Source organism: Trachinotus anak, unplaced genomic scaffold (assembly GCF_046630095.1).
Source record: "Trachinotus anak isolate AG129_WGS33_773 ecotype Australia unplaced genomic scaffold, CSIRO_AGI_Tana_v1 ptg000011l, whole genome shotgun sequence".
NCBI classification, from domain to species: domain Eukaryota; kingdom Metazoa; phylum Chordata; class Actinopteri; order Carangiformes; family Carangidae; genus Trachinotus; species Trachinotus anak.
This window is the reverse complement of record NW_027273862.1, coordinates 19,879,762-19,904,173: the sequence shown is the minus strand read 5'-3', so window position 1 is coordinate 19,904,173 and position 24,412 is coordinate 19,879,762. Positions and strand designations below refer to the sequence as shown.

Sequence of the window (24,412 nt, the reverse complement as noted above, 5' to 3'; positions counted from 1 at the left end):
GGGAAAACCCACATGGGCAAAGGGAGAAACTCCACACGGCAGCACGTTTCAGGTTGCTGGAGGCTGCAAGTGTTACCACTGTGCGACCCTTTAAAGCCTCCTCCCCGTGCAGCTGGCTGTGTGCTTCTTCAGGGGATGAGCAGAAGTAGAAAGAGGGAACCGATCAAACCTGCAATGCAAGCTGTAACTTGGAAGATGGTTTTCCATATGCTCTCTGGGGAAGCCTTCTTGGCAAGCTCAGCAGAGAGGTTTTTGATGTGGGCTTGCAGAGAGTGAACAATGACGGTGTCAATAGCTGGATCCTCCAATAATATGACAGACTCCAGCAGGCGCCTGCCACAAAACTTCTTCTCCAGATCTTTCATCACAGCTTTGCAGACTTTCTTGAGGTGTTTCACATCTGGACAGAAGCCTTCAGTGATGGCGATGCCTTCCATCGTCTGGTTCACCAGACGTTTGGTGTGGTTGATCCACTTCTCCTGGCTGCAGTTCTGGACAGCCTGACATTTGGTCAGAACTTTGACTGTCAACAGGGTGACAAATAGCCTGAGCGGGTCCTCGCCTTCTGCCTTGGTTGTAGATTCACAACCAGAGTCAGAGGGATCGTTTGGCTTGGTGGTCTGAGGTCGGTCCATCGTGACCTCAGAGCTGCTTTCACCCTGGAGGATTGTAACTGGTGTGTTCATCGAGTTGTTTTCATTCCTAAGGATCATAACAGATGCGTCTCCCTCTGATAGATCATTTGTCTGTGGTTCTTCCATTTTCTTGGATGTCGTGGTTACTCACTGGCCTTCAGTAGTTCAGAAGAGTCTGTGTGAGATGTAATCCTGAATCTGGGAGACTGCTCTGCAGAGTCATAGATTCTAGAATCCCTGTGATGTCACACAGACACACACACTAGAATTCCTTTGATGTCTCTCACACACACGCGCACACACACACACACACACACACATACACACACACACTTTCAAAATAAAATGAATTAAAAAATCGAGTAAAATTACAAAATAAAATACACTTAATGTACTAAAATAGAAGTACTCACTCACATATGACATTAGAATCAGAATCAGAATCAGTTTTATTGCCAAGTATGTTTTCACATACAAGGAATTTTTTCCTAGTGATTGGTGCAATTGAGGATCAGGGGGATCAGCTAATAGCAGATGGGAAGAAGCTATTTTTGTGGCGAGAAGTTTTGGATTGTTAATCCTGTTGTAAGTTAAGTTAAGTTGGTTGTTTAACTATTTAAATGACCTAAAATATAGTTATACTTTAATCTTTAATTTAGTTATGACGATTTTGAGTTATTTGTTTCTTTAATTTTGAGTTTGAGTTATTTTGGTCCCTTATTTGGTTCCTCTTTTTGTCTCATAGATTCAACATGCTACACATACACATTTCTTCTTTATCTTCCAACACACACATGGTGGAACCACCTTCCGCAGGCATCACAGGATATCTGTAGTGCAAAAACATTTTAAATGTTAGAATGTAAACATCAATGCTAATTCCTGGGCCAACATTAATGCTGTTTTTTGAGGTACTGCTTCAGCTTGGGGGAATGGCCCGCTGGTCACCACAGCAGTCCTTTGATCCTGGTTCCACCTTGCAGGAGGCAGCCCCAGCCGTAGCCCCAGCAGTGGCTGACTCAACTCCTCCAGACTCATCCTGTCTGGAAGACAACAACAAATAAACATTGGTTTATTGCATAAAGATAAAACTAGAGATGACTGAGGATACTCTCAGGCTGGTGTTCACAGCAGGGCACTGGGTCCTTACAGAGGATGGAGATGAAAAACAATTGATGGATTTTTAGTTTTTAAAATAGGCTACAAATAAATTACAGATTATCCAATGATACCGGAACAAAAAATGACTACTAACTAAATGAAATAATAACTGCATTTTCTTTTAAATTTTTACTTAAATAACACATCTTGTTGGAAGTGGGGCCACATGACTGCTGGCATGAAGAGCACAGGTGTGCTGACTGGGCAGCTCACACAGGTGCCTTGAGTCTTCTTTGCTCTGTGTCCTGAGCTCGTTTTCTATTTGGCCTTCAGATGAGCTGTTTGTTTCAAATCAAAGCTTTATATCCTATTTAAAATCTATTTAGAACTTAAATTGAAATTGAAATTGAAAATTAGTGGGTTCACCCAGGTTTTGTGTTTACATCAATGCCGATTGGAGCCAATCGGAGCAGGAGCCAATAAATACCTGTGTCTACTGCAAATTCATTTAACCCGGCTGTGAATGCCAATTAAACCCTTCATCATTTCTGTCACTGATGCCGGCATCGAAATAGATAAAGCCAGGTCATCAGACAATTTAGAGCAATTTGTAATGTGAAAATATGTACAACGCGTGTGTGTGTGTGTGTGTGTGTGTACAATCAGTGTAGCTGTTGGACGCAGTCATGTTTCCTTTCAGTATAAATTTGTTGGACCGTCAAGAGATGCGGAAGCTCTCCCTCCGTTGGGCGTGGTTTCAGTGCCTCCAGCGGACACGCCCCCAGCGTTCCAGAGTTGATAATACTGCTTATTTTTTTCACAAGTTTGAAACCTAATTTTATATATTTGGCAATATTTTTATTCATTCAAATTTGGCAGGGGGTTTGATATGCCATTTTGCTGTGGTGTGGCAAACTCAGAACTCATATGTTTTTCTGCTTTACAGAATCTTTAAATCCCAGGTACAAAATTGTGTTTCAGTCATTCTGGACTGCAGCTTTCATGATAATGACCATATGCAAATGTTTGTTTATAACCCGTTTGAAGAAATTGTAGACTGAATGGGAAAATTTGTGTCAAGGTCTGCTAATCCACATTGTCTTCCTTATTTAATATATATACATACACAATACATTTCAAATACTGTCAAATATTTTAATTGTCCAAATTTGGAGTGTGGGAGGAAACCGGAGTACCCGGGGAAAACCCACATGGGCAAAGGGAGAAACTCCACACGGCAGCACGTTTCAGGTTGCTGGAGGCTGCAAGTGTTACCACTGTGCGACCCTTTAAAGCCTCCTCCCCGTGCAGCTGGCTGTGTGCTTCTTCAGGGGATGAGCAGAAGTAGAAAGAGGGAACCGATCAAACCTGCAATGCAAGCTGTAACTTGGAAGATGGTTTTCCATATGCTCTCTGGGGAAGCCTTCTTGGCAAGCTCAGCAGAGAGGTTTTTGATGTGGGCTTGCAGAGAGTGAACAATGACGGTGTCAATAGCTGGATCCTCCAATAATATGACAGACTCCAGCAGGCGCCTGCCACAAAACTTCTTCTCCAGATCTTTCATCACAGCTTTGCAGACTTTCTTGAGGTGTTTCACATCTGGACAGAAGCCTTCAGTGATGGCGATGCCTTCCATCGTCTGGTTCACCAGACGTTTGGTGTGGTTGATCCACTTCTCCTGGCTGCAGTTCTGGACAGCCTGACATTTGGTCAGAACTTTGACTGTCAACAGGGTGACAAATAGCCTGAGCGGGTCCTCGCCTTCTGCCTTGGTTGTAGATTCACAACCAGAGTCAGAGGGATCGTTTGGCTTGGTGGTCTGAGGTCGGTCCATCGTGACCTCAGAGCTGCTTTCACCCTGGAGGATTGTAACTGGTGTGTTCATCGAGTTGTTTTCATTCCTAAGGATCATAACAGATGCGTCTCCCTCTGATAGATCATTTGTCTGTGGTTCTTCCATTTTCTTGGATGTCGTGGTTACTCACTGGCCTTCAGTAGTTCAGAAGAGTCTGTGTGAGATGTAATCCTGAATCTGGGAGACTGCTCTGCAGAGTCATAGATTCTAGAATCCCTGTGATGTCACACAGACACACACACTAGAATTCCTTTGATGTCTCTCACACACACGCGCACACACACACACACACACACACATACACACACACACTTTCAAAATAAAATGAATTAAAAAATCGAGTAAAATTACAAAATAAAATACACTTAATGTACTAAAATAGAAGTACTCACTCACATATGACATTAGAATCAGAATCAGAATCAGTTTTATTGCCAAGTATGTTTTCACATACAAGGAATTTTTTCCTAGTGATTGGTGCAATTGAGGATCAGGGGGATCAGCTAATAGCAGATGGGAAGAAGCTATTTTTGTGGCGAGAAGTTTTGGATTGTTAATCCTGTTGTAAGTTAAGTTAAGTTGGTTGTTTAACTATTTAAATGACCTAAAATATAGTTATACTTTAATCTTTAATTTAGTTATGACGATTTTGAGTTATTTGTTTCTTTAATTTTGAGTTTGAGTTATTTTGGTCCCTTATTTGGTTCCTCTTTTTGTCTCATAGATTCAACATGCTACACATACACATTTCTTCTTTATCTTCCAACACACACATGGTGGAACCACCTTCCGCAGGCATCACAGGATATCTGTAGTGCAAAAACATTTTAAATGTTAGAATGTAAACATCAATGCTAATTCCTGGGCCAACATTAATGCTGTTTTTTGAGGTACTGCTTCAGCTTGGGGGAATGGCCCGCTGGTCACCACAGCAGTCCTTTGATCCTGGTTCCACCTTGCAGGAGGCAGCCCCAGCCGTAGCCCCAGCAGTGGCTGACTCAACTCCTCCAGACTCATCCTGTCTGGAAGACAACAACAAATAAACATTGGTTTATTGCATAAAGATAAAACTAGAGATGACTGAGGATACTCTCAGGCTGGTGTTCACAGCAGGGCACTGGGTCCTTACAGAGGATGGAGATGAAAAACAATTGATGGATTTTTAGTTTTTAAAATAGGCTACAAATAAATTACAGATTATCCAATGATACCGGAACAAAAAATGACTACTAACTAAATGAAATAATAACTGCATTTTCTTTTAAATTTTTACTTAAATAACACATCTTGTTGGAAGTGGGGCCACATGACTGCTGGCATGAAGAGCACAGGTGTGCTGACTGGGCAGCTCACACAGGTGCCTTGAGTCTTCTTTGCTCTGTGTCCTGAGCTCGTTTTCTATTTGGCCTTCAGATGAGCTGTTTGTTTCAAATCAAAGCTTTATATCCTATTTAAAATCTATTTAGAACTTAAATTGAAATTGAAATTGAAAATTAGTGGGTTCACCCAGGTTTTGTGTTTACATCAATGCCGATTGGAGCCAATCGGAGCAGGAGCCAATAAATACCTGTGTCTACTGCAAATTCATTTAACCCGGCTGTGAATGCCAATTAAACCCTTCATCATTTCTGTCACTGATGCCGGCATCGAAATAGATAAAGCCAGGTCATCAGACAATTTAGAGCAATTTGTAATGTGAAAATATGTACAACGCGTGTGTGTGTGTGTGTGTGTGTGTACAATCAGTGTAGCTGTTGGACGCAGTCATGTTTCCTTTCAGTATAAATTTGTTGGACCGTCAAGAGATGCGGAAGCTCTCCCTCCGTTGGGCGTGGTTTCAGTGCCTCCAGCGGACACGCCCCCAGCGTTCCAGAGTTGATAATACTGCTTATTTTTTTCACAAGTTTGAAACCTAATTTTATATATTTGGCAATATTTTTATTCATTCAAATTTGGCAGGGGGTTTGATATGCCATTTTGCTGTGGTGTGGCAAACTCAGAACTCATATGTTTTTCTGCTTTACAGAATCTTTAAATCCCAGGTACAAAATTGTGTTTCAGTCATTCTGGACTGCAGCTTTCATGATAATGACCATATGCAAATGTTTGTTTATAACCCGTTTGAAGAAATTGTAGACTGAATGGGAAAATTTGTGTCAAGGTCTGCTAATCCACATTGTCTTCCTTATTTAATATATATACATACACAATACATTTCAAATACTGTCAAATATTTTAATTGTCCAAATTTGGAGTGTGGGAGGAAACCGGAGTACCCGGGGAAAACCCACATGGGCAAAGGGAGAAACTCCACACGGCAGCACGTTTCAGGTTGCTGGAGGCTGCAAGTGTTACCACTGTGCGACCCTTTAAAGCCTCCTCCCCGTGCAGCTGGCTGTGTGCTTCTTCAGGGGATGAGCAGAAGTAGAAAGAGGGAACCGATCAAACCTGCAATGCAAGCTGTAACTTGGAAGATGGTTTTCCATATGCTCTCTGGGGAAGCCTTCTTGGCAAGCTCAGCAGAGAGGTTTTTGATGTGGGCTTGCAGAGAGTGAACAATGACGGTGTCAATAGCTGGATCCTCCAATAATATGACAGACTCCAGCAGGCGCCTGCCACAAAACTTCTTCTCCAGATCTTTCATCACAGCTTTGCAGACTTTCTTGAGGTGTTTCACATCTGGACAGAAGCCTTCAGTGATGGCGATGCCTTCCATCGTCTGGTTCACCAGACGTTTGGTGTGGTTGATCCACTTCTCCTGGCTGCAGTTCTGGACAGCCTGACACTTGGTCAGAACTTTGACTGTCAACAGGGTGACAAATAGCCTGAGCGGGTCCTCGCCTTCTGCCTTGGTTGTAGATTCACAACCAGAGTCAGAGGGATCGTTTGGCTTGGTGGTCTGAGGTCGGTCCATCGTGACCTCAGAGCTGCTTTCACCCTGGAGGATTGTAACTGGTGTGTTCATCGAGTTGTTTTCATTCCTAAGGATCATAACAGATGCGTCTCCCTCTGATAGATCATTTGTCTGTGGTTCTTCCATTTTCTTGGATGTCGTGGTTACTCACTGGCCTTCAGTAGTTCAGAAGAGTCTGTGTGAGATGTAATCCTGAATCTGGGAGACTGCTCTGCAGAGTCATAGATTCTAGAATCCCTGTGATGTCACACAGACACACACACTAGAATTCCTTTGATGTCTCTCTCACACACACGCGCACACACACACACACACACACACATACACACACACACTTTCAAAATAAAATGAATTAAAAAATCGAGTAAAATTACAAAATAAAATACACTTAATGTACTAAAATAGAAGTACTCACTCACATATGACATTAGAATCAGAATCAGAATCAGTTTTATTGCCAAGTATGTTTTCACATACAAGGAATTTTTTCCTAGTGATTGGTGCAATTGAGGATCAGGGGGATCAGCTAATAGCAGATGGGAAGAAGCTATTTTTGTGGCGAGAAGTTTTGGATTGTTAATCCTGTTGTAAGTTAAGTTAAGTTGGTTGTTTAACTATTTAAATGACCTAAAATATAGTTATACTTTAATCTTTAATTTAGTTATGACGATTTTGAGTTATTTGTTTCTTTAATTTTGAGTTTGAGTTATTTTGGTCCCTTATTTGGTTCCTCTTTTTGTCTCATAGATTCAACATGCTACACATACACATTTCTTCTTTATCTTCCAACACACACATGGTGGAACCACCTTCCGCAGGCATCACAGGATATCTGTAGTGCAAAAACATTTTAAATGTTAGAATGTAAACATCAATGCTAATTCCTGGGCCAACATTAATGCTGTTTTTTGAGGTACTGCTTCAGCTTGGGGGAATGGCCCGCTGGTCACCACAGCAGTCCTTTGATCCTGGTTCCACCTTGCAGGAGGCAAAACTGGAAATTCAGTGTGTTTTTCACTGGTTCTTGCTCATCTCACTGGAAAGCCAGAATAAAGCCGTAGCCCCAGCAGTGGCTGACTCAACTCCTCCAGACTCATCCTGTCTGGAAGACAACAACAAATAAACATTGGTTTATTGCATAAAGGTAAAACTAAAGGTGATCGAGGAAATAAATACATCCTCTGATACTAAAAGTCAGTGCCTCTTGTGTGTTGATGGAGTACCCTGACTTTATGATTCTGTCTGATTTCTAGCTTTAGAACTTAAATTGCACCTTTGTTGGTTGTGCTAAAAGTGGTAAAGTCAGATTCTCATACTTTTGTACTTACAGTTTATGCTATTTCAGGTTTAAATGAATGACTAATAAATCTTTTAAGGTAAGTTGTTACAATACTTTCATATTCAAAAGAAGTCAAAAGAAGAGCTGCTTAAAAGGTCCTTGTTTGCCCTGCAACTAACATCCCGCACTTTATGGGCTCACATTGGGGTCAAAATGATTTTGAACTTGTATAAAGTGAGTTTGACAAATAATTTTAATGTTTGTAGTTGTAAATCAACCTTTGTAAAGTGGGTAAGTCGCCTCCCGACGCGTCCAGCTCGATGGCGGGGCGCAGGGCCCCCTAATGCTAATGCTAGCAGCTAACAAGCTAGCAGGACTGTACAGCTAAAGCACACACAGCAGCTAGCTCGATGGCTGACAGAAATGAGTTAGTAGATTAAAAGTGATTACCAAGCAAATACTAGGGGGAAAAAATACCACATACAGTAGGCTTTCAGTAAGCTTGTAGGGCTTTGTGTAGCAAACACTTCAAATATATTTTTTACAGATGCAATCTAGTTCTAACACTTGTGTATTTACTCAACTACAGGCAGAGAGAAGTATGCTAAAGAACGACCGTCTGACCGACCACACGTCTCAGAATCCCTTTAGCAGAACAGGACAGATGTGAAACCACCTACAGTTGAAGGACTAACAACACAGGGCATTTAAGATAAGATAGGATGAGATTCACAGTGTTACAGCGGCAAAGTGGCAGTGCAGAGAAAAGAAAGCTGCAAAGAAACTGCAATAACAGAGATAAATAATAAGAATATAATAATATACAAATTATATATTGTGTACAAAATTACATATTTACAAGAATATACAACAGTAGCAGCAGATATTCAATTTCTACATCCAGTTTGATGAATTTATTTCACACATCACTTAGTGTATGAGGGAAAAATCTGTTCAAAGTTAATTTATAGGTATATTTTTAACACTCTTTGGCTGTTCTATTAAAATTGTGTTATGATATCAGTTAATAGTTCTGTCTTTACGGCTAGCTTTGGCTTTTTCTGTCATGGTGTCTTTCTGTTGTGGTTAATCTGGGTTTTTTTTTTTTTTTTTTTTACACAGACTAACTGAGATATGACATCAACAAGCAAAGCAAGATGGCTTACACAGATGTGTAGAGTAGTTTCCCATCTTAGATAAACAATTGTCAGAATTTCTTCTCTATTGTTTTCTGTCAAAATGAAATAAGCCACACCCTTCTATAATAAAACATGCTTTATTCGGCTGCACCTGGCTGTGTGCGCATTTGTTCTCTGAATTGCAGTTTTTCCTGGTCAAAAGTCCAAAACATTTGTGGCTAAGGTCACAACAAATGCAGTAAAAGCACAGCTTTATGAACCTGCATTCAAACACAGTAGTTTGGTCTGGAGGCGACCATCCAGATGATTGGGCGCAGGGCTCACTTGGGGTCGGGCTTGCCGTCTCCAGAGGTGACCAAATTGATATTTTTGAGGTGAGATCCTGTGTTGTGTATGGCTGTAAAATGTATGACATTAAAATGGCTTTATTGATAAAAATCTTAAAATAAAATCTGGTAGAATGGATGCGTGTTTCACATTAAACTAATGTTTTGCTATTTTCTGTTACATCACTAATCCACTCTATCAAACTTTCCAGACACATATGGAATGATGATGTTGTTGCGTTTATTCTTCTTCAGCAGCTGCAGTGTGTCCTTCCTGGATCTTGTAGCTTGAAGTCAGGGTAACCACAAGTTAAAAGTGCATCCTTCAGGTCTTTGTGTTCCCTCTCTTGGGCCTGGACACATGTTGGCACTTGTGATGGGACGTATGAAGCCGAGGCTCCCAGGTGTGTGCCAAGTATGAAGGGGCAGGCCAGATGAAGGCCTGCATGGAGACTTGTATTGTTTTGCAGAAAACCATGTGACCTATGACAAACGAGGCCTTGCAATGCAGGAGACATGTTTGTCTTGGTTGTCAGTTTCTCAATAAAAGTATCTAAACACCTAGAACTTTGTGAGTTGTTGGTGGTAGTTTGATTCACATGTTGTCAGTGTTGCAGAGTTTGTAGTGATTGAGTTTGGTTTAGAGGAGTATTTATTTATGTATTAATTATTATTAGTTGCAATAGTAATAGAAGGAGTGGGAGGAGGAGAAGAGGGAGGAGGTAAAGGAGAAGTTGGATTAGGAGTAGTTGGAGGAGTAGGAGAAATGGCCTTAAGCCAGATACACTGGAAAAAGTTCTGTTTTTTTTTCCTAAAATACCCTGAACCTCATCATATTCAATCATTGATGTCAATCAGTTATTTCAGCCTTATATGCACCCCAGTGGCACACTTCTTAAAACACATGCTGTTTAGGCATACTTCAAACCACAGCGCCCTGGGTTTGAATCCAACCTGGGCTCTCCTAAACGTTCCGTTTCACATGCACGTACACATTCACTGTACCTACCTAACTTAAAGAAAATGATCTTTTATTAGATTATAAATATTTTAATGGATAATGAGTCAATGGCATAATGAATGGCACAGTGGTCATAGCAAGGCTATATTGTTCTTTATAAAAGGTTCATGAATGATTTAGCTGCTGCGCATTAACTTGAACAGTAGGTGTCACTAGTGACAGCTGTTGAATGAGGCTTTAAATCATGAACATTTGGGCAAACCAAAGCTTCATTTGGCCATCACTAGTTGGCACATGATCAAGTCTGTGTTACAGGGTTTCTATAACTCCTAGCTTATGTTCCCTTGGGCGGTGAGAGTCAAAGAGCAGGTACTGGTCTGTGTGGGTGGGTTTCCTGTATATTTGCCATCCCGATGGCTGAGCGCAGGGCCCACTGAGGGTCAGGCTGGCCACCTCCCCACTATGCCAAACTAGCTAAGCTAAACCCCAGTTTTTAGATTTGAGGTGAGATCCTGTATTGTACATGGCTCTAAATAGCCATATGATGTATGAATATTGATGTTAAAAAGGCCTTATCAGTTAAGTTTGGTCTGGTAGAGTGTTGCACATTCAAGTATTGTTTTGCTATTTTTTGTTACACCACTCATCACACTTTCCAGACACATAGAATGACAATGTTGTTGCATTTATTCTTTTCTTCTGATTTCACAGTGGTCCAGTCAGGGTGTCCACAACCTGTTTGTGCATCTTTCAGGAATTGGTTTCTATTCCTGAATTAATTAGTGTTTAGTTAGATCACGTTAACAGGACTTTAAACAATAATATAGCACTAAGAAAAAGGTTTACTTACTTTACCCCAAATGTTAACACACTTACGTTGGAAGAATGTATGTAAAAATGCTTGGAGTATAAAACTGTAATAAAGATGGCTCTTCATGGGTGAACATTGTCATTATTCCTTCCTGTTGAGCTTGGTGGTATTTAAGTTCTGTAACAGTATTTTACAGAAATGCTCCGAATCTGCTTTATTAGGTGGGATTGCTGCAAACACAATCCCACTATAAGTTCTTCTCATGTTAAAAAGCACTTTATTATTCCACCGTTTCTTTATTTGTATCTCCTTCTAGATGCTAGAAACTCCATTCAAACTTTTTTTTTTTTTCCATAATTTTTCATGCATTATTCAACCCTTTCTACTCATTCAAAATTTCATTTTTGGTTGTATTCAACTTTTAAATCGTTAAAAATAGTTTTTACACAGTTACAGTTCAAGTTTCATGAACGTTTCTGGATGTTCACTGCTTCGTATGTTTGTTTGTGCCTAGAGAGTGCAGAAAGGTTTGTTTCGCATTGTATTTTTAGCTTAGACTTTAAGATTGCCAATTGTTTTTGATTTAAGCAGCATCCGCTTGCTCTGTTCTTTTAGTTGTCCTCACACTTTGAGTACCTTTGTTACCCTACTAACTACACAATAAGTTTTGCTTTACCAATTCCAACTGCTTATGTTGCTTCCCTCTTCCAAAAACAAACAAAATACTCATACTGTCATTTACAGTTTATTTCACACTTAAATGTGACTAATGTTTGGATCACAAGTAAGGAATGTGGTTAATGTGTTACAAAACGGTGCATTTGTGACCTCTACACTTGGAATGTTTTGAGTGTCAGCAATGTTAGAAAAAGATTTTGGCTCCAATGAAGCGAAACTGAGTTGATTTTGAAGAACACCAGGAAAAATGTTGAGGTTCTCAGTGGTGGAAGAGCCGCATGTTGGTGTGCACCAGAGTGATGCCCTGCTCATTACAGGCATTAATCACAACCTGGTCAGCAGCAGAGCCAGCCGGAGCTGCGATGTACTCAACACCACTCTGCAAACAGACACACAGTGGGTAAAAACATTAGTAAAGGTGGTTGGAAAACTTGTCAGTGATAAGCTAGTGCTCTTAGGCTACATCCACACTACTACGTTTTAGTTTTAAAAGAAAACGATCTCCGTCCAGACGGGTGTTTTAGCTCCGCATCAGAAATGATCTGTGTCCATACTAACAAACCTGAAAACGCATACATATGACTATTCACGGACACGGTTTACACTGGACACGAGGCAGTGTGAATGGGAAGCCGACTGCCTACTCTCAGGTGTACTCAGCTGATTAGTTGCAGAAAATATTACAAATGAGGAAAGGAAAGGTAATTGTAGCGTTAATGTGCAGAATTTCATTGGACAACAGCTGCTAGCAAAAACAGCAAGGTCAGTAACACTTGTAATTCATGTTTTCACTACTAATAGTCAAGGCTGATAAGACCCAATCAGGGAGCAACCGGGTGTGTCTACATCATTGTTTCCAAAGGTCTCAGTTTTTGCCCGTCCAGACTACAGTGGAACTCTGGAGTAGTATGGCTGTGAGGTGAAAACGTAGCAAAAGAAATGCGTTTTTTAATGACATAGTAAAACATAGTAGTGTGGACGTAGCCTTAGAGTCACTAATTTTCAAACTGTTGATCTTTCTGTATGTAAGAGAATTATAGCAGGTGCATTCCTATGCAATTTCTTAATGTGTATACAACATGCTTTTGTGAAAGGTGTGTGACAATTACCCGTTTGGCACGATCTATGTTATCTCTGAAGGGGAAGAAGGCATCAGAGCTGACAGCCACGGCCTGCAGGGAGCTGATCCAGTTCTTCTTCTCAGTCTCTGACAGAGGCTCAGGCACCTCTTCATACATCGACTTCCAAACTGCCAAATCTGGACCCTGTCAACACAAAATACACACAATGCAGGACTTTTTAAAATTTATTTTTAATGTCCCTAACTTGGTGCATTTCATGATATAGACTTGACACATCAGAACACACTGAACATCAGACACCACAGTGCAGACAGAGATGGACAGTGTGTCCTACTGTGTCCGGATTTGTAACTGTAAGTAAAGAAATAAAATCTAATGTGGCCATACCCAACTTATTGCAGCTCTGCATTTGCAGCCATTCTGCTAACAGTTTGTTTAAGTGTCAGAAATTTCTGATATCTTGAAATCAGGCTGAGGTGAATGGTTGTCCCATTCAGCTGCTTGTAATTTGGTTAAATGATGAGATGACATGACATGGCATGTCAATGACAGGAGCGCTGCATTATCCACTTAAAATAAAATGAAAAATATAAATGCCATCTAAACCAGTTTATATGAATCAAAGATGATCTACTGCTAGCCATATTAGCACCAAGTCTGCACCAACTTTGCATTTCAGATACACAAAGCAATGTGGGCAAACATTTCCTGTATGTGTCTGTACATATTATTATTAATTTGCCACCAGCCACTAGTGGACAGCAAATACAGAAGAATGCAAATACACTGAATGCCAGTAAGAAAAAGTATAACCACAGGTACTTTATAATAAAAACGCAACAACTTAACTCAAGTTTAATCTAAAAAGTGCTTGTTTCCCCATTGTTACCCCCTTACCTCTCCAATAGTGTCGCTCACATACTGATCGATTGCATTGGCCATCTCGGCTCGTTTCACACCACTGCGAAACTTCATGTTCAGGACACGGGGGTGGTGTCTCAGCCACCAGTTATCAGCTTTGTCGCCTGCCAGCCGTGTGCAGTGGATACGAGACTGCTGGCCCGCTCCGATACCAATAACCTGCAAAACACAGACGAGAGAAAATATTTGTGAAAAACTCGTGACTCATCCAGATTCCTCTCTCTTCCTTTTGACCAGCTGGTTCTTACCTGTCCATCTCTAGCATAGCAGACAGAGTTGGACTGAGTGTACTTGACAGCGATGGTGGCCACAGTGAGGTCACGCACAGCTTCCTCTGAGAGCTTGTGGACACAGAAACAATTGAGGGTGAGCACTTGTGATTTAGATGTGATTGTGTCAATAATGAAAGAATTACTTAAAATGAAAAGGCGATAACTATAGTGACTCACCGAGCCCTTGGAGACAACGTTGCTGAAGAATGCTTTATCAATAAGCGCCCCATTCCTCTTTTGTTTGAGGTACAGACCAAACAACACTCTCACCTCAGCCTCATCAGGCTCATACTCTGGGTCCATCTGGGACAAAAAACACAAAGTCAGAAATTGTAAATCAAACAGCAAATTCAACTTCAATTGTAATCATACTTTAATACAAAAATTATTATTGATAATAATCCCTCACCTGAAGGACACAGTAGTTTCCATTCTTCTTTTTAGAGAGGATCTTGAGCGCCTCCTCTTCATAACCAGGAGCAATGATGCCATCAGACACCTGGGAGCAATTAAATTGAATCATGCAAAACAATGTTGGAGCAAAAAAAACTAAAAAACATTTTCTGCATTTCTTCTTTGACACATGACTTTACCTCTCTTGATATAATCTTGGCAGTGGGAACGTCACACACATCTGACACAGCAATGAAGTCTCCAAATGAAGACATTCTGTCTGAGCCTGGGGACATAGAAAGAGTTAGTACAACTACATGCAAAAAAAAAAAGTTCAGGACAGAAAATATCTCAGGTCAGCTGCTGTATGACCTCTGACCTCTTGCCCTGGCATAGGCTGTGGCCAGAGGGGTGAGATCCTTCAGCATGTCGTGCACCATGCACACTCTGGCTTCCTCCTCAGTCAGAGGAACTCCGACTGCAGCTCCTTCAGAAAGTGAAAAAAAAAGTCATTTTCAGATTAAAAGGTATTTATATTCAAGTCCAAATTTATAGCATTAAGAGTGTGTCTGCCTTACCAGCAGGGCTGACATGTTTGAAGGAGGTGGCAGCAGCCATGCCGAGGGCGCCCTTTAACTCTCTGACCAGCTGCCAGGCGTTCAGAGCGTCACACAGGTTGATAAAGCCGGGAGAACCGCTGACCACTGGGAAACAGAGGAAAAAAAGAAAAAAAAAATCAAAATGAATGCTATTTAAGGGTAAATTATTTGTAGTTTTCTGCATTTCTGTGGAAATTAGCAACATCTTTCAAAAACTACCACACACACAACTGAATTATCTCCATCTTCTTGCTCCACACTTTGCTGTCTATCAAAATATATTCTTCTAGCTCACATAGATTATTTTTTTTAGTAGCAGTTCTCTAACATGGCAATTTTAAGCAGACAGAGCTCTACTCTTATCTAAACTTTGGTGACCTAGTTCTTTATCTCTGGTTGGTCTGGATAAGATGAGAGCATCAGTTAAATGCATGAAAATAAAATGTACGAGTGTATCTCATCTAAATTAATGTTCAAGCAAAAGTTTGACATTCTATGAAATACTCTTATTTTATGGACGAGACTCAGGTGGGAACACTGACATAAGTCTTGTGTCTGTCTGTAAAATATGAGGCTACAGACGGCAGCTGGTTAGCTCACTTTAACAAAAATACATGAAATAAATGGCCTGACAATTTCCAGATGTAACAAAATCTACCTACAACCATCTCTATAACTCACTAAATAACATGTTATATTTTGTTTCATTTGTACAACGGTTATTATTTAGCTTCATATTTCTCAGAGACAGATATGATAATCGTATCAATCTTCTCTTTGCCAGTAAGGAAAAAAGTGTATTTCCCACAGTGTTGAAATTGAACTTTAAAGGCAAATCACTGCATAACGCCAACACTGATGTATTTAGGTCAGCTGTGATATGGGTGTACCTTTGAGGGGTAGGGCTGGGCGAAGGGTGTAGAGTTGAGCAGGTGCTTGGTGGGGGTTCATGCCATAACGCAGAGGCAGCTGGGAAACACCACGGCTGTACTGTCCACGAAAGTAGTCTGATATGGCCTCATCATACTGTGCTGTGTGTGTGAAGGCCTGAAGAGCACAGAGAGAAAATACATAAATACATCAATTTATCAGCTAAAATGCATCTATTTAACTCAGCATGCACTTCATTCTGACTACAAGGTGAAAGTTCACAGGTCTTCAAACTCTCTAACCTGAACATATATTTCAACATTGGTTGATAAAAAGCCTGTGCTGGACTTTGTCTTGCACTGACCCTCACCTCTAAGCAAACAACAAAAACAGAACAAGTGAGCACAGCAGCAACATTTCCTTGGTCGCCATCCTCATGCCTTTTTGTCTGACACCGTCAAAGTGACTAGGCTCCAATCAGTACTTAGAAAGATACAGCTTTGTTGACTATCAGGGAGACTTACCTAAACTGAGATGTTATGGGCAACATATTTATCATATTAACCAACTTTTCCTTTTTGGGCCTTACTAATGTTTCGTAAGAATTTAACAGCATGTGGTTACTATTATGTAACCATCATTTTAAGACTGATGGCTGCTCATACCTTAAAACAGCCATAGGCAAGATTCACATCTTATTCCAAACTACAAGTCTTAACCCACTATTGAGACATCATTTTGTCACTGAAACAAGTCTGAACAATGACAGGGCGGGATTAACGGACATTTTGAGGTAGTTGTGATTAGAAGGATCAAGAGAGACTGATAGTAACACACAACTTTAGGCCTTCTAACTTTAAATGGCACTTTAAATTTTCTGATTAGTGTTATGACAGAGCAAATGAGGAAACAATCTGTCCCGTTCCTTTTTTCATCAAATTTGTTGTTAATGTGCCTTTGGACATGAAAAGGTTCAGGAAAGTTGTAATGTGTGGCTGCAACTAACAATTATTTTGATGATTAGTTAATCTGGCAATTGATTAATGTATTAATACTTTGGTCTATATGGTGTCAGAAAATGCCAAAAGAAAAATCCTGGGTGAAAGTGAAACTATTCAAACAGTTTGTTTTGTCAGACTAAACCAAAAACCCAAAGACGTTCAGTTTACCAATCAGAAAACATTCAATGGCTGAAACTATACAAAAGCATTGTAAAAAAAATTACATTATTAACTTTTAAAAAGATCCCAAATGTCCAAAGTAGGCTTTGGGAAGGAGTACATTTCATGCACATTACTTGCAAGTCCAAACGGTGGGTGAATCAAACTTACTTTGAGGGCCAGAGTCCTGCGGGTTTCCAGGGTTGTGTCTTTGTCTCCTGAACTCTCCATCTCCTTGGCAATATGCAAATAGTCAGCAGGATCACACACAATAGTCACTCGAGCATGATTCTTGGCTGCTGCTCTCAGCAGAGTTACTCCACCTAGAAAAAAAGAAACACATACATGCTAATAATAACCAAAATTTCAGTAATAAATGAGGTGGAGAATAAATTTGATTTTCCCCCCCCCATTTTTGCAATTGGAGGCATGAACCTTCTGGTACTCTCTGCATTATGAGCATTATTTAGCTACTGTTCTGCTTACCGATATCAATCTGCTCCACTGCATCCCCCACAGTAACATCTGGGTTAGAGACGGTCTTCACAAATGGGTAGAGGTTGCACACCACCACTCTTGAAAAGAGCAAGCAAAGGAATAAGATTCATACTCGATGTAAAGCCATAATGTAAAGCGATAATTTGTGCTTTTTTGTTAAAGTCAAAGAAGCAGCACTAGTGTGCAAAAAGTACTACAGACCATCAGAATTTAGGCTTAATTTCAAGTGAATGCCTTTGGGCAATTACAAAGAAAATGGGTGTCATGGGGTTCCATGTGCTCGAATTTACACAAGTGACCAGATGTTCAATGTTAATTTTGTTACAGGAACTCATTTCCTCTGTCTACATTACATATGATAGTGAGGAAAAGCTTAGAAAGACCTAAAATTCCACCATATTCACTTCAGTATACACTCAGCTAAGTTGAACCTCTTAAATGGAATAAACTGAAGGATAATCTCTGTTCCATAATGGTATACATATCCACAGTCTACATCAAGCAGCGTTACCAAAGACCATCTGTCTGTGGCTTTAATGCAAGTGTTTTCTCAGTTATCTTTCATATACTGCTGGTGTTAAACTAACCATGCAGTGAGCAATCTCTTGAACTAAATGTCTTGCTCTTTCTGTGATCCCCTGTGTAAATAAAATCTTTAAATTAAGTCTGCAAATGAATGACCGGCCGACAGCGTAGATCTACAAAGATTAGTCGATTAATCTATTAGGTAATCATCAGAAAATTAATCTGCAACTATTTTGATAAATAGTTGTTTGTCATTTTTCAGAAATATGTTAGATATTTGATGCTTCTAGCTTCTGCAATATGAGGATTAAATGCTTTTCTTTATCACATGAATATCTTTGGATTTTGGACAAATCAATTAATTGAAAAAATAATTGTCAGACCAATCTGATGAAATAATTGTTAGTTGCAGCCCCATCACAGTGTGAGTTTAATTTTGTGCATTTTCCACCCTTATCAAATGATCAACTAAACCTCTACCTCTTCATCACATGCTTCCAAAACTAGAATGACCGCCTTGTGGTTGTATGCCTTCACCAACCAGCCAAGGTGCAGGAAATATGGTCACAATTTCTCCTTCCCGAGTTACAGCATTTTTGCAGAACATTATAATGTCACAGCAAAGTTGACCTTTGACTATTTGGATATAAAATGTCATCATTTCACGTTGATGAAGTCATTTCATCACTTCATCATTTTATCCTATTAAGACATCTGTGTTAAATTGTGTCATAATTAGCGCATGAATTTGTGAGTTATGGACAAAATGTGTTTAGTAAGGTCACCATGACCTTTAACTTCAACCACCAAATTCTAATCAGTTCATCCTTGAGTCCAAGTGAGGGATCGTGCCAAATTTAAAGAAATTCTCTACAAGCGGTACTGAGATATCCTGCTCACGAGAAAGGGACGGCCTGACGAACAATCCAAAAATGTAATGCACTCGCAATTAATAAAAAAAAAAAAAAAACAAAAAACACAGAAACTCTTGATTTTTCTATCAAACATGTGTTAAGCACTCAATTCCTAATCAATCAACTGGTACCTCCAGTAGGCTTCAATCGAACATGTTGTTTAATATGTCACTGACAACACTGTGCAATCTGTGATCTAATCACATTCTTGTAGCCCTAAACAAACGAGAGTCACAAGACCAGCTCATAGCAGGAGCAGAAGTTTTCCAATTAACCAGCTGCCAAATCAACTACACGTGCTTCCCAATGGCACAATACAAGTCTATATCTTGAAGCTTGTGATCTGCCTGACAGTCACAGGTCAGACATGCTCTTTGATTCTAGTAGGCTTTGTAGTTATTATTCTTAATTCAGCCTATCCCCCCTCTATTGTTAATAAAGATAAATATCCAGCACAGCTGAGGCTGCATAGATGAGATTTATAATATAACGTGTTGTGTGTTGTAGATTTTTCCAGTAACGTCCAATGTGTCTCTCACCTAACCAGGCTGTAGCCCAGCTTCTCCATGTCTGCTGTGTCAGTGGGGGTTTTCCTGGCCAGGATGCCTCCGTGGACAGCGGGGTGGAGGGTCTTCACTCTGCCTCCCAGCATTTCTGGGTGTCCAGTCAGCTCAGACACATCCCTGACACACAGCACACACACACACGGACACACGTTGGTAGCTGTGTCAGCAAACACAGCTGCACTGGATTTCACTTTTATTGTAAAGAAAAAAAAAAAAACACTACTTGAGCACCCACCTGACAGCCAGTCCAGCATCACGCAGGGCTTTGGCGGTGCCACCTGAGGCGACCAGAGACAGTCCCACACCCACCAGCCGCTTGGCGAAGTCCAGGAGTCCGGTTTTGTCTGAAACGCTCAAAAGTGCTGCGGGCACAGGTGAAGGGGAGACTCAACAAACCTCTGCACTCGTTTCAGACACAACAGAGCAGTAAAGGCGTGTTTTACAGGGGTACAGCTCACCACGTTGGCTAATGTTAGCCAGCCAGCTAGCATCCCTGCATGTCGCAGAGCAAAACTTTATCATGGCGACAGGGAGTTAATTAAATCTGCGGAGAAAACTCTCACCAAGCTCCGAGGAGGCCATGTCGTGGGTCACAGTGTCGCTCCGCCGTCTGCGTGGATGTCAGGCGGCTTTCTGCGCTGGCTTCTTTCGGTCTGACTGGCTGAAGCTGCAGGTGAAGACCGCGGAGGATGAGACAAACCCACAGGCTTTTCAATAGTTCATCATGTGCTTCAAAACTGGAAGTGCCCGCCCTGTTGAGGTAGGCCCGCCCCCGAGACGCGGGAGCACCGGAAGAGCCGTGCGGCGCAGAAGACGCGCGTCTGCGTCCGCGAATCCGTCCGGCAGTGCGGGCAGAGGTCGGGTTACTGAGTGGCCCCTACCTTATAAGTGACTGTTCATGTTTCCTATTGGAAAGTCAATTAAACGACTAAGAGATACAGAACTTTAACAAGTCACAAAATGGCTGAAAAGAGACAAAAAAAAAACAAACAAAAAAAAAAACCACAGAACAAAGAGGCACAAAGAGGCTCCAAACAAGTAGGAGACACCAAAAGAGCACTATTTTTGCAACAGACATGAAATTACTGGAGACAAAAAAAAAAAAAAAACTCCTACAAATAGACAGAAAACAATGCAGAACTACATATTTTTTATTAATGTTTTTATTCATTTGACAGGCAAAAGTACAAACAATGAGAAATAAGGATTTTTTTCCTTTTTCAAAAACAACAACCACGTATTCCCTCCCACCTCCAACCCCTCCCAGTCCTACAAAGTTTAGTTACAGATTATTAACACACATCCTTCCTTCTTACTGTAAACAGACAAGCGACTACATTAGTACACAGAGAGAATAAAGATGAATAAATAAAAAATAACAAAGATATAACAAAAAACAACAACAACAACAACAACTGAGAAGTAATATTTTCTCATTTGTCCTGTAGTGTCTTTAATTTAGCTATGTAACTAATCATGCAGCCCCATACTGAATCAAATTTACCTAGTGTCCCCCTCAGATTGTATCTAATTTTCTCCAGGTCTAAGTACAGCATGAGGTCCTTAAGCCACAGGGAAGCTTTGGGAGCAGCTGGTGACTTCCATTCCAACAAAAGTCTTCTGCGTGCTAATAAATAAGCAAAGGCGACACAATCTTTAACCTTTTTCCTAATTGTTAGACAGTCTGATAATACTCCACAGAACTACATCTAAGAGAAACTAAATGACTACAAAGACAACACTTAATGAGTAGAAATGCACCCCAAAGACATGACACCACAGAGACACAAAACCATATACAAGTTGCATTGTTTGTAGTCATGTTGTGTCTTTCAGTCTGGGGTCTTGCTCCTATGTAGGGATGAAGGACCTTGTATGTGTCTGTGTCCGCAGGGGCCCTGTTGTCTGATGAGTCCATGAGTGTAGGTTGTTTATCGACAACCTACTAATTCTAAGACCTCTTATTAAGGCCGTCTACAAAAAACATCAATAATGATAATAATAGTAAGATAATAAGCAGAAAAGAAGCATCTTAATATGTAGATCAGTGTCTTTAAAACTTTAAATTTTGAACCGCTGAGTTCCTTGGAGAATCTTATTAAATATATCTACAATATATTATCCTGAAGCTGAATTCAAGATATCTCCATTTAAATAATGAGGAGTCAAAAATTCTAGCTGATTTTAGTTCTGACCAGTTAAAATATCCTTCAAGTTATCTCAGTTATCTTTCTAATAAAACTAAAATGTTATATTACAAGTTTTTACTTGTTAATACTATCTAATATTATTACAGATATTGCTGGTATAAATCCATTTGTAGATATCGAAAACTGGAATTATAATTTTTTTGAGTAATCTTCAGTTTTTATTTTGTCTCCATTCTTTGGCATAAAAATGCCATAAATAAAATTCACCAAACTTAGCAGCTTTAATAGCTACGTACTTAGTTTTTGTCAGCTTTCAACAATCAACAAACAAATTATGTTTTAGGTCATGTAGCTTCTTTATATTTAAGTTCCAGAAATATTCATGTGGACAGATGATCTGCTTGTTACATCCACTACTGGATGCACACAAATCCATGACTGTCTGTTTGCTCGTGTATCTAAATTTAATCTTTGCACAGATTTGTCAGGCGAAGCAAGTGTCTTCTTTAATTTCAACACAAGAGGGCGGACATGGGCCTTGTGGTTTCTACACAAGTCTGCTTAACAAATGTCTGAACATTTCTTCCCTCTAAAATGTCTCTGGTGACATTTGTACAAAATAATAGTTTTATATTTTAGTTCCATATTTTGTCTTTAATTGTAACACATCTAGCACAGTAAACTTCAGTGACAAAATAGGTCAAATGAAATTTGTCTGCAAAGCTGTGTCTGAGCTTTTGGTTTGATTTAGGCTACAATAATAGTGTTTTCTTTTGTTTGAGTCAGGTTAAATCTTTTTGCTGATCAGCATGAACTGAAGGTTACACTGACGCCATGTAGGCCCATGAACATCAGTATGTCCACTATAATTGGTAAAACACCTGTAACGTACACTTCCTGCAACAATAAAAGACTCTCATGAATACATTCCCCATGGCCACGCCTTTTCAATAAACTTTATTGGCAAAAATGGTGCTTTTTTCATGCTTTCGAACAGCATTTTAAGTCGGACAGATGTGAATTTATTGGGGCCCGTCACTCACTCCCTCACTTGCCCATTAGTTAAGTGACAGGACAGGGCCTGGGGAAACCTGCACCAATACACGTGATTACGTTAAAAGATCGCACAATCTGTTCATATTTACGTAATGAGCCTGACATTTTGCTGATTGATTAAACTACAGGGTGTAAATATTTTAAGGGGCCCCTGATTTATCATCCAACAAAGCTAAAAGAGGCCGATTTATTTGTCTAACTATGAAAATGGGGGATTCTGGTAACTGCTCTGTGTCTGAGGGCTGAACTGACATCTCAGGGGTGACTTGAGTGATTCAATAGACAGTGAAACATTTTTATAGAAAGACACAGGCTCTCTGTGCATTATTGGTTAAAAAAGGAAAGAGGCAGAAGCCAGTCAGCACTTTTGTCGGGGCAGCTGCTGAGAAAACTGACGGCATTATCAGCAGTAACTGTAATTTACGCAGGGAATTTTTAATCAACATGACTGGTGTATTCAGATTAAATTAGAAGAGAAACGGAATCAATGACCTCCATATATTGCTCTGCTGCCTTATCAATTAGCTGTGATTTTTGTACTGTGTCAGGGAGGCCTGTGTCATAAAACAGGCCAAATGGCATTTGTCAAGCAGCTGACAAGTCACACAACTAAATGAGGTCCTATTGATTCGTATGATTTTTCATCAGCCAAATTAAAAGCTGCAGTTTGATAGAGGCTCAGTCTGCAAGCTTGTTATGTATTCTATTCTCTCCTATTAAATCAAGACTAAAATGTCGGTGAAAGCTCCCCTGAAGTCCTTCGAATTAAACGTGTAACTGGAAGGATTAATTTGGTTGAATTGAACAGGTTATTTGATGCTACTGCATGTGTGTGCAGGCTCACATTAACTAACAATTAGTAATAGGCCTGAACCAGGTTGGTTAAAGCCCTGCTTTCACATACGCAGATGCATGTTTAGCTTTTAAACTGCAAACATGTTGCTCTTAAACATTTCTTATTATGTGGATCTTCATTTTCTCATCCCTCTCTTGCTCGACCCAAAGGTGGATTAGCAACTGGGCAAAGCAGACAACTGCCTAGGGCCCCCAGACGCCCAGGCTTCCATGTCATATTAATCTACATAATTTAAGTAAAGATACAATATGGTGCATTTACTATGATATAAAATTAGGGAAACTTGCAAATATTCACATTTCAGAAGCTGGCACCGGTGAATCATTGGCATTTTTTGCTTTAACTTTACTTAAATGAATTATCAAAATTGTTTAAATTAATTTATTGTCATTTGATTGATCAATTACTAATTTCAGCTTTAGAATACCGGTGGGTTTCTGGAACCAAATTAATTTTTGCCCCGGGGCGCCCTAAGTGATTAATCCAGCCATGGCTCTATCTGAAGTTTCTTCCTTGTTTTTACCTGCGATAGAGGGGGTCTTATGTTACACTGAGACCCATCAGATTGTGTGACCTGAATACAAATTTCAGCAGAACCACTACCGTTGATTCTCCACTGTCACAGAATCAGATTTTGATAGCCTACACTAAACTCTTGACCAAAACTAAGCATGGCGGCAAATTTTTTTGCATTAATCAGCTCAGGTGCTGTATTATATTGATTGTTTGGGGATAAACTATATGTGTGTGTATATATATATATATATATACACACACACATATATGTGTGTATATGTGGCGTTCTCCTCCATGAAAATTTAATCAAATACAGTGAATACTTTCAATGACGA

General features: G+C 40.1%; 1 protein-coding gene across 1 annotated transcript; it reads right to left on the bottom strand.

The window, feature by feature from the left end:
• Positions 1–11,753: 11,753 nt before the first annotated feature.
• On the bottom strand, positions 11,754–20,232 carry atic (5-aminoimidazole-4-carboxamide ribonucleotide formyltransferase/IMP cyclohydrolase). The gene is made up of 15 exons (XM_071489448.1): positions 20,063–20,232; positions 19,735–19,861; positions 19,473–19,616; positions 17,483–17,571; positions 17,168–17,319; positions 15,857–16,013; positions 14,946–15,071; positions 14,747–14,854; positions 14,568–14,653; positions 14,384–14,473; positions 14,152–14,277; positions 13,951–14,043; positions 13,679–13,861; positions 12,809–12,964; positions 11,754–12,078 (listed from the first exon to the last, which is right to left on the bottom strand). The coding sequence occupies exons 1-15, from the start codon at positions 20,079–20,081 to the stop codon at positions 11,959–11,961; spliced, it is 1,776 nt and encodes a 591-aa protein (XP_071345549.1). The 5' UTR covers positions 20,082–20,232; the 3' UTR covers positions 11,754–11,958.
• Positions 20,233–24,412: the final 4,180 nt, after the last annotated feature.

Coding starts and splice junctions, on each gene's coding strand:
- atic (XM_071489448.1), bottom strand. Junction 14,474..14,567: donor CCAAGATTATATCAAGAGAG/GTAAAGTCATGT, acceptor AATTGCTCCCAG/GTGTCTGATGGCATCATTGC. Junction 13,862..13,950: donor GCTATGCTAGAGATGGACAG/GTAAGAACCAGC, acceptor TGTGTTTTGCAG/GTTATTGGTATCGGAGCGGG.